The sequence below is a fragment of the Calidris pugnax genome, unplaced genomic scaffold, assembly GCF_001431845.1.
Source record: "Calidris pugnax isolate Ruff unplaced genomic scaffold, ASM143184v1 scaffold199, whole genome shotgun sequence".
NCBI lineage: Eukaryota > Metazoa > Chordata > Aves > Charadriiformes > Scolopacidae > Calidris > Calidris pugnax.
The window spans coordinates 1,179,342-1,189,517 of record NW_015090970.1 but is presented as its reverse complement, the minus strand read 5'-3'; the positions used below and the strand labels follow the sequence as shown (position 1 = coordinate 1,189,517).

Sequence of the window (10,176 nt, the reverse complement as noted above, 5' to 3'; positions counted from 1 at the left end):
TGCCCGCAGGGAAAGTAGTAAACAATTAGAATTAAAAACTAATTTGGTGACACAGCACTGACTAATGAAGCACAGTGAAATATCAAACGTTACGGTTGAAGAAAAACTTCTGGGAAAAGGAGAAATGTCCGTAGGTGGTTTGCTACAACTTCACATTTCTATAAAGTAACAAGTTTGCTGGAACAGAATGAACATGTCACACAGAGGAGCAGTTAGAAGAAAAAGCTGTATTTTGTAGTATAATCACGCATTTGATAATCCATAAACAAATGGGAAACTAAATTACAAACATCCTGTTAAATGAACAAAAATACTTTCTGTAAAAAAACGTTGACTGTCTTCATTAACACAGCTGGTTTTGTAGAGAACAAAAAACAATTCTGAAAGGGAGGCTGCTGCTCTGGGATGTGTTCAAAGCAGCAGTTGGATTTTCGTAAGAACCCAATTGTGACAAACAGTTCTTCTCCCCACCTTCCCCTGCTGCAGGGGATCGCCAAAGAGGCCGAAAACACTCCATCTAGTGGTTCAAAACACCAAGAGAAATGATAAAAAAAACCCCACATTTGGGGTCATCTGCTGCTGCTCATTTCTTCAGTGGGAAACCTGCACACCCCAACGCCACCCCTTTCCAGAGTAAGGCTCCAGAAACCACAGCACAGACACGAATAGTTTGCTCTTGGCTTATCACAAACACTTAAAAATGGCTCTTGCATGGTCACAACAAAACCTTGCTTTACTGCAGGCTCTCATTTTTCCTAGCAGTATTTTAAAAATATTCAAATTCATTTCCTCTCTGCTTTATTGTAGTGACCTCTTAAGAATACAGATGTCACACAACTGCTCTTGACCAGAATAACCTGTCTCAAATAGTAAAGCCTGAATATTTTAATTCTTTTCTTATTTTTTATTTTTTATTTCTGTCTTGAAGACACCAGCTTCCTTTGCCCCCAATTTACAGTGACAAAGTGTTTGCACAGGTGAGGTGTGTAGCATACAGAGTGCTGTGTGTACAGCTCTGCAGGGCCGGGGTCACGGTGTTTTCTTGATGCAACAGCATCAACATGAACAGACAATGAGAGAGAACAGTCACACTCACAAAAAGGGAAACAAATATTGCAACAAGCAACTCCAGCTCTTCCCTAGCAAGCCTGAACTGCAGAAGATTCCTAAATAATACTCATCGGGGGAAAAAGGTGAGCCTGAGAATAGTTTTACCTGTTGATACTCTCTGAACCTGAGCCAGGCAACATCTCAAAGGCAGCATTCTCTTCCTACACCCTACAGCTGTGTATGTACAGAACTGTAATTAAATATCCTGTTGGCAGCAAGGTCCTGCTGCAGCACAGTAAAGCTGTAAAGCTGGGAAAAACTGTAAGACTTCAACTGTTACTTGTGTTTGCATTGAGTAAACGCCTTGTAGGAGTGGGAACATTTGCCACAGCCACATTAAAACCAGGGCTGGAGCTACTCACTGAGGAACTCGTTAGCAGCTCCCCGTAAAGTGCCAGCTTTTTGCCAGTTCTCTGTTGTTATCTGTCTCAACAGACAGCAATATTAACTAAGTAAAAAGGTAACCAAGTGTAGAAAGCCCTATGAAACCCTTCACTGACCCCACAAGGAAGAGGGGGAAGGGTAAGGCCTTGGGCAGCCTCTTTTAACGACACGATAGGTGGCAAAGAAATTCATTGCTGCCAGTTCTCAGCTTCCCAACTGCACTCTGGCAGCTGAACGAGAAGAGAATCATTTCAGTTTGGGGAAAATTCTGATGAAGAGAATCATGCTGATGAATATAAAACAAACTACAATTAACATTATCCACAGCAGCCAGTTGACCGATTTCTTCGCGTGCTGTTCGAGGCGGTCGGATTCGTCCTTGAGCTTCTCGAAGTTCTGGTCTGCCATCCTGAGGGAATGCGACAGCGTCTGCGGAGCAGAGAGAGCAAAGAGTTTCAAACTCCGAGCTGAAAGCCCTAAAACACTATTTCTTTCAACAGAGAAAAGGTTCAATCGCACTACAGAAGCAGACAGGGGTTGCCTTCCAGTCTCCTCACCCTAATTTCGCCTGGAATCAGGTTATAGGGACAGCATTTAATATATCAGCGCTTTAACCTTCTGGGTTGAAAAACTAAGAGTTGAGCACTTCAACATGCACTACCTGGTTATCTTGTTTTATCACGTTCTGCGCCGCCAGAGTGTTGTTTTTGAGACTGCGAGCCAAACTTAGCATTTCTTCAGCTAACTTCTCCTGCATGTCCTGGTGGTGCTGCAGCACGGCGTCCAGCTCCACCGCCGACTGCTTCTCATCGGGGGCGAGGCCTCTGCAAGAGGAGAAGGAAGAAAATTTGGGTTTTTGTACTTCCCTGTGAATTGACCTCCCAAGATCTCCCCAATAACATGCACTACCTGGTTATCTTGTTTTATCACGTTCTGCGCCGCCAGAGTGTTGTTTTTGAGACTGCGAGCCAAACTTAGCATTTCTTCAGCTAACTTCTCCTGCATGTCCTGGTGGTGCTGCAGCACGGCGTCCAGCTCCACCGCCGACTGCTTCTCATCGGGGGCGAGGCCTCTGCAAGAGGAGAAGGAAGAAAATTGGGTTTTTGTACTTCCCTGTGGGTTGACCTCCCAAGATCTCCCCGAGACTCTGCGACTGACGAGTTAAATCAGCTGAATTCATTATATTTAGGTTTCTATCACCCAAATGGAAGTCCAGCTGTGATGTAAAGGTCGTTGGGAAAGCAGTTCTCAAAACATTCAGCATCAGAATAAGAAACTTTGACTTACTTCCTCTTCCTTAGGTTTAACTCCTCGGAATCTAGAAAAAGAGTTAAATTTGTGTTTTAGCATGTTATAAATCCCAATGCAACCACAGGCTGAACAATTATTCCGTAAGGGATGTGTTTTAGCATGTTATAAATCCCAATGCAATCACAGGCTGAACAATTATTCCCTAAGAGATTTTCAGATGTCCAAATCCTACTTGGCTCTCTACCCCAGGGAACACGGATTTCAAATGCCTACCTGCTTTCCACAGGGGAAAAGACAACACCTAACAGCAAACATATCGTGGGGAGAGGAAAAAAAAACAACAAAACAAACAGATGAATCATATCCCTGAGGGCACAGTTTAAGGCCGTGTGTCTCGGTGTTCTCTTTCAGGACACATTGGATTGGCGCGGCTCCAGCCGCTCTAACAGTAGCCATGGAAACCGCAAATTAATTCCTACCAGTTCCCCACACGAACAACACGGCTGTATATTTAAGAGGAACTGAACAACGCCTACTCCAGGCGTCTAAAAATCACATGATTTACTCAGAGCAGAAGAGAACAGGAGCAACAATAAATTGTCTTTGTTAATTCTATAATTAGAATGTCTGTTTCTGGACAAATTCTAGAAAAATGGGTTCCTGCAAGTCCCTGCGACCACAGTGGTAACAACACTTAGGGTTTTTTGTTTTGTTTGCTTTTAAAATCTGCCACCTTGAAAAGAAGTGAGACACTAAATTAAAAGTATCCTTTGGCCAAATCTCTAATACCTGACCTTCCTCTTTCTCTGCCTGTAAGACTCAGGTTAACTAAAGTTAGAGAAAACAACAGATGAAACTTACCATCGATAGCCAAAGGGTCCTGGGAGGCAGAAAGAAAAAGAAAAAGGAAGATTACAAAGGGCCAGTGATAAAAGACACTCCTCCAGCCCTAGAACAGTGTCTGTGCCCAGTATTTAGACTATCCAAACCCAAAAAAGGTGACTCCCCACCCAGCCCGGGACACATCTGAGGCGCAGCCACCAAAGGCAGCTGAATGCAAGAAGAGACAATCTATAAAATAGCAGTAAAAAAAGCAGCAGCACCGCCAAAACATACTGTACCAAGCAGCTCACTCCTCATCTTGCCTGTGCAACGAGCCTTTGTCTGCAGATGAACTGTTTTAGTAGCTGGGGTTCTCTCTTTGGTGGTTGTAGGGGTACGTCCAGGGGCCAGGAGAGAAAACAACAGATGAAACTTACCATCGACAGCCAAGGGGTCCTGGGAGGCAGAAAGAAAAAGAAAGAGGAAGATTACAAAGGGCCAGTGATAAAAAACACTCCTCCAGGAAACCCAAAAAAGGTGACTCCCAACCAAGCCCGGGACACATCTGAGGCGCAGCCACCAAAGGCAGCTGAATGCAAGAAGAGACAATCTATAAAATAGCAGTAAAAAAAGCAGCAGCACCGCCAAAACATACTGTACCAAGCAGCTCACTCCTCATCTTGCCTGTGCAACGAGCCTTTGTCTGCAGATGAACTGTTTTAGTAGCTGGGGTTCTCTCTTTGGTGGTTGTAGGGGTACGTCCAGGGGCCAGGAACTGATTTGCCAGAGCCTTTTCAGTTGATGAAGACTGTGAGTAGGAAGAAGCAATTAAATGTCATGAATATCACATTCTGCAGCAAGGCCACAGGGGTATGCAACCAACAAGGACACAGGGAGCACTTCCATGGCTGCGTCCCAAACACCAAAGTAAGTCTCAACAGCAGCATTAACTGCATACAGCAAAAAAACCCAAAGCACTAATTAGTACCCGCACTAATTGGGGTACAGCTTATTGGCATTTCATAGCTCTCCAGATGCACATCGGTCCGTCCAAGAGGGGAACTGATTTGCCAGAGCCTTTTCAGTTGATGAAGACTGTGAGTAGGAAGAAGCAATTAAATGTCATGAATATCACATTCTGCAGCAAGGCCACAGGGGTATGCAACCAACAAGGACACAGGGAGCACTTCCATGGCTGCGTCCCAAACACCAAAGTAAGTCTCAACAGCAGCATTAACTGCATACAGCAAAAAAACCCAAAGCACTAATTAGTACCCGCACTAATTGGGGTACAGCTTATTGGCATTTCATAGCTCTCCAGATGCACATCGGTCCGTCCAAGAGGCATCAGGTCTAAAGGACAGTACCCACCCCTGTATCTCATGTCAAAGAAGTGAGGATGTAGGGCAAGATGGACTTTGCTTTTGAAAAGGGAGAAAGAAGTTTCAGATTTCATACAATGCCCCCTTTTAACAAAATACAAAAATCCAATATATTTATTGACGTTTTTACAAGGACTGCCTGACAAGATTTTAACAAGTGTTATTTTGAGATCTAAGATAAAGGCAAACGTAGGAACCAGGCAATGAGGTGAATATAGCCAGAGAACACTTAAGTCTTTTTAAGCCGAACCTGTAGATCTTACCAATTTTTCAGCTTCTAGAAGTCCCTTTAGGAAGTCCACTTTGCGAGAGTATTCATTCAGCAGTTCTGGGGCAGGTTTGCTATTGAAAAATAACAGAATGAAAACCAGAAGTTATCGGTATTTTCTATTATAAACCAACCCCACGTTCTTCAAAGAAGCACCTTTTAACAGAATTAGGCTCAGGGTAGGAAGATGCTTGGAAATTGCCTTTTCCAAGGCAGGGTGATGCTGACAGCCCGGGGCACGGGCCGATGTGAAGGGAAATGTCCCCGAGAACACACAGCTCCTCGGGCACAGCTTCTCCCTCACCAAAATACATTTCAGAAGGAAGTACACGCTCTACTGAGGTGTCTGTGGGCTGTGTCTTACGGGAAGAGAAAGAGTAAGGGAACCAACAAGGCCGCCCGCCCTCCCCAGGCCCTCAGAGCCACTCACCTGGACTGCTTCTTCAGCTCTCGGAGCATGTCCTCAAGAGCGGCCACATACTGGGGAGAAAAAAGCTGTTAATGCACAGCATAAAGGAGAAATATCCCGTCTGGCAGAGGCTGCTGCACGGCTGAGAGGGAGGTTGGAGTTTTAACACACCACAGCACTCGCTGCCTCAGTTTATTTCGAGGGGCCGAACCGCGCTGCTGAGGGGACGGAGGGGCAGGAGGGTCCCGGGCCGCGCCTCACCTTCTCCAGCCGCCACTCCTCGGGGTCCCGCCGCTCCGCCGCCAGCGCCTCGCACCGGCTCAAGAGCCGCATCAGGTTGAGCTCCAGCCGCGTCGCCGCCATGGCGGCCGGTGGCCAGCGGAAGCTGCCTCAGGGCCACTTCCGGGCGGCGGGCGCCATCTTGGGGCGGGGCGCGGGGCGGGGCGGGAGGCGCTGGGAGGGCCGAAGTGGCTTTATTTAAAAAAAACACCCTAAAATCGAACCCAACGCGCACGCAGGCGGGGATGCTGGGGCAGCTCCGCAGTGGCACCGCTACAGCCCCGGAGGCAGCGATAGGGAGTGCCCGAGTCGTGCTCTTCCTTCCCTTCAACGTGGAGCAGGGCTCACGGAGCTGGGATTTCAGACCAGTTCTGGGAATGGTTTATGTTGGAAGGGACCTTAAAGATCACTTTCATAGTGAAAACTTTCTTCCTGCTACCTAATCTAAATCTGCCCTCTTCTGGCTTGAAGCCATGACCCCTCAAAGCAGAGCCTGCTGCTTCAAAACATTTTTAGGTAAGATGGCACCTGGCCCTCAGGGGTTTCACCTCACAGATGTGGAGCTGAGGGAGGCTGATGGAGCCCCACACAGCACAGGCCTCCCACACAATGGTTCCCTTTGCTCCAAGAGCACCAAAATGCTCTGAGGTGACATCGTGGGTTTGGCCCCAGTGCTTCATGGAAGTACCGACAAAGATCCATGATTCAGGTTAAAGGCTTCCTTCCAAAGAAATGGTTCATCAGACGAGGCGCTCATTCATAAACTAACACGTGTATTTTTAAAAAGTGCAATGTATTAATAAACATTTTTATATATTTTGGTCTCAGTTAAGGCTATTACAAAATTAACAGTTCTGTAATTCACACAAAGGTGTAATAAAAACATAAAAAAAAAAAATTAAGGCAACACACATTGACCCAAACTCACTGTTGGTCCCATTAGAGTCCATCATAAGGCAAATGGAAAAAGGCACGGCAGCAGAATCAGGGGACTTTTTTTTCCTGTACACTCAACACAAGTTTTACGTTCTACTTCCTTTGCAGGGTTTTAATTTAAAGTGAAGAGTAACTGTTTTAAACAACCTTGCTTAACCCTTACAGTACTGTACGTTTCCTGGCTGCCTTCCTGCAGCCACTTAAGAGAACATGAACCAGTTCATGGCCTTCAAAGGGTTAAAGCCAAAGCTGCAGTCGACTTCAAAAAAAACCAGTCCAGACAGCTGAAGTATTTCACTTCTCTATACAGGGAATGTGAGAGAAAGGGTCCGAAAACCTCCGTTTGACTTTTGTTGTGGGTTCGTATTCGTCCAAGAGTTCCTGAGCGTGGGCCAGTGCAGACCCTTGTGCAATGTAGACAGAGTGGATTTTATCAGTTCGCCTCCCGGGCTGCTCCCTTCGTCTCACCGTTAGCTGAGACTCTTCGTTAGCCAGGATCCTGCCCTGGGATTCTGTACATTTGAAAATCCCAGGAGGAAGCTTTATGTTTGCTGTTGGCATCACTGGGGTTCGACGGGGCACTTTCATCTTGGGCAGCGTTAAGGATGATCTGTGTCTTGAAGGCAGGGATGCAAAGGAAGAACTTGAAGAGCTTTGCAAAAGAGAAGGCACTTTGCAGATGTCTTTGGCAGGCATACTGGAGCTCCGAGCACCGCAGTGCAGTCCGATAATTGCTTTAAAGAAACAAGATACTTAGATACTGAAAGCACAAAGAAAAATGTAGCTTCATACAAGCACCTGCGACCAGAGAACATCTGGTCACCTGGCTGTATGCAGCAAAAGATGTAGAATAGAAAAAAAAACACACACTACCTTAATACTGACCTTCGGTATCCATCCGTCCTGGTCTATCTTCCAGCAGGCTCTCTGTGCTCGCCGAGGTCTCAGAGTCCACGTTTTCCTCATCAGAGCCTCGCTGGTCAAGCTCAGGTAACCGGTAAGTTATATCTTCCCTACAACAAAACGGAGATTTTAGCGCTCCAGAAAGACAGTATCTCTGCTACCAGCAACTTTATGTAGCACATATTTCAGAGGTATTAATATAATAATTGATTCTCATGGTATCTTCTCGCAGCTAGTCCTTTGCATTTTCCTTTCCACCTTCATGAAGGCTGACAGAATTAGCTAATATGGTTTCTTCCACCTTCATGAAGGCTGACAGAATTAGCCAGTATGGTTTTTTGAGTATGGTTTTTTGTCCAAAAAGATCTTCTTTGCTATCAGTATTACCTCCAACTGCAAAGGGCACAACCTACAGAGAGACAAATGGTTTTCAAAGCTGTGACTTACTTTTCTTCCTTTATCGACTGTATGCGATCGATGAGGATCTCCTTTTCCCGATTATCGGCTTCAGAAACTTCCTCTTCTTCATGCAGCGAGTCCAGTTCTGAGTTGCCACTCTCACTGCCTTTGGCCTGTGAGCTTTTAGTCTGCAAGGCAAATTCATGTGTAACACTTCTGGATCATAAGAAGCTACACAAAAGTCTTGACTTTCCACTAAGTTGCAGGGTGGAAGACAAATGAGGAGATCAAATGAAGGGCTGATGGAATTGGTGAAGAGCTGTTAGTGACCCATCCAAATGTTTCAAAAAGGTAGTAGAAATCTTTCTATTCACCTGATTTCTGGGGTTTTATTACCTTTTTTGAAGCATAGTAATTTGATTCGCCACCCTCAGCTTAGTTTTAGTAGTCATTTATAAGTAATATTATTATATCCAATACAAATTACATTCAGAATGTCTATAAAATACCAGAGTGGTGACAGAAGAGGCTGGCAGCCCTGCATGCAGCCTGGGAGAACAATGCACCAATACATGCAGTTTAATTGTTCAAAAGAGTATTTAAAACCAAAGTTACAATACACATAAGTATTTTAGTCATGCAATAGTACCGTTAAGGAAAAAAAACACATGCACTCTTAACACAGGCAGTGTACATACCCGCATCCCCTCATAAGGGGAAGAAAACCCAAGTTTTAGAGGCCACAGCTAGAGAGAGATGAAGACCAAATTCACTATAATGCAGCTTCTGATCAGACAGTTTGGTTTGTTTTAATCAGTACAATAAAAACAAAAAGAAAAGCATATTTGCCCTAAGAGAACACAGTATATTTCTGTCCACCATCCATATCTGGAGTGAAGAAATTCCTTTGCCATGTAAGAGACTCAGCAAACTTAGTCCCACTGGTTGAATCATATGGGAAAATAGATTTTGACCATAGATTGACAATAGATTTGACCATAAAAAGCAGGTCCCCACCCCGTGCCCTTCATTTATCAATCAGACTCCAGTGAAGCTGTATATTTAGCTCCCAACTATAGTTTTGGGGCAAGTCCAAATCGTTTTTCTTATCTTGCAATTGATCTTTGATTTAATGAATGGGATGGAGAGGATAAATAAGGAGCACATCCATCCCTTCCCAAGAAACTGGTGGGATGTTTTCTGCTTGATGGTGCCATTCCATGGTTTATTTCAACACTTACCGTATTCTGCCGAAGCAACGAGAGTCGTCGAAAAGCAATGCTCTCAGCTGCTTCCAGCTGATTTATTTCATCCATTTTTATCTTGTACTTCCTTATCTGTTCCTTTATGAGCATCTCTACACACCTGGACAAAAGGGCAAGAGTTTATTGAGCAGCCTCACACTAGAAACGCTCTGGGGACAAGCAGGGGGGGGATGAAATGCCTCTCCTGGCTTGGAGGGGTTTGTCACACGTGCACGTATGTACTTCCTTATCTGTTCCTTTATGAGCATCTCTACACACCTGGACAAAAGGGCAAGAGTTTATTGAGCAGCCTCACACTAGAAACGCTCTGGGGACAAGCAGGGGGGGGATGAAATGCCTCTCCTGGCTTGGAGGGGTTTGCCACACGTGGATGGCAGGTGACCACAGTGGCTTGGCCATGCACACCTTACAGGGGGTAACACTGCATGGGAATGGGGTGAAGAGTCCAACATGGCCCACAAACCAGGACAGACTGTTACAGGTAATGGCAAATGTTCTTCCTGTGATACCCTGAGCCTCCCACGCTGACTGTACTCAGCGACAGTAAGCAGACAGACATTACCATGGCCACTAACAGCTTCTGCTGCTTCTACCTGTCTTTCCTGTGCTGGCACAGACTGGTAGATACAGAATGAGCCTGCAGCCAGACTTTAGCAGCTCTTAACCCTCAGTTTTCTCAGCTCAATATGAATAAGGCTGTAACAAAAGCAGGGAGTAGTACTGGCCCTCCATCATATTTCAAAGTCCTATTTCGCAGCAGACTGGTAA

General features: G+C 45.4%; 2 protein-coding genes across 9 annotated transcripts in view; both read right to left on the bottom strand.

The window, feature by feature from the left end:
- Window positions 1-207: 207 nt before the first annotated feature.
- USE1 (unconventional SNARE in the ER 1 homolog (S. cerevisiae)) lies at window positions 208-6,039 on the bottom strand. The gene is made up of 8 exons (XM_014952889.1): window positions 5,888-6,039; window positions 5,648-5,697; window positions 5,213-5,291; window positions 4,223-4,375; window positions 4,005-4,023; window positions 2,782-2,812; window positions 2,404-2,566; window positions 208-1,923 (listed from the first exon to the last, which is right to left on the bottom strand). The coding sequence occupies exons 1-8, from the start codon at window positions 5,987-5,989 to the stop codon at window positions 1,741-1,743; spliced, it is 780 nt and encodes a 259-aa protein (XP_014808375.1). The 5' UTR covers window positions 5,990-6,039; the 3' UTR covers window positions 208-1,740.
- A 619-nt stretch (window positions 6,040-6,658) lies between these two features.
- The window catches only part of MYO9B (myosin IXB), a 46,707-nt gene continuing 43,189 nt past the window's right edge, over window positions 6,659-10,176 (bottom strand). For 4 of the 8 annotated variants that reach the window (XM_014952870.1, XM_014952872.1, XM_014952869.1 and 1 more), the window contains 5 exons: window positions 9,385-9,508; window positions 8,842-8,889; window positions 8,192-8,331; window positions 7,727-7,854; window positions 6,659-7,575 (listed from right to left, as the gene is read on the bottom strand). In XM_014952870.1, coding sequence (XP_014808356.1) covers window positions 7,136-7,575; window positions 7,727-7,854; window positions 8,192-8,331; window positions 8,842-8,889; window positions 9,385-9,508 — 880 coding nt within the window. In that variant the 3' untranslated portion in view covers window positions 6,659-7,135. Of the gene's footprint in view, window positions 7,576-7,714; window positions 7,855-8,191; window positions 8,332-8,841; window positions 8,890-9,384; window positions 9,509-10,176 lie in introns of all 8 variants that reach the window. The other 4 variants (XM_014952878.1, XM_014952871.1, XM_014952874.1 and 1 more) reach the window with 3 other exon arrangements.

Coding starts and splice junctions, on each gene's coding strand:
- USE1 (XM_014952889.1), bottom strand. CDS start 5,989: ATGGCGGCGACGCGGCTGGAGCTCAACCTGATGCGGCTCTTGAGCCGG. Junction 4,376..5,212: donor TTCTAGAAGCTGAAAAATTG/GTAAGATCTACA, acceptor TCCTACTCACAG/TCTTCATCAACTGAAAAGGC. Junction 1,924..2,403: donor TGATAAAACAAGATAACCAG/GTAGTGCATGTT, acceptor TCTGCTCCGCAG/ACGCTGTCGCATTCCCTCAG.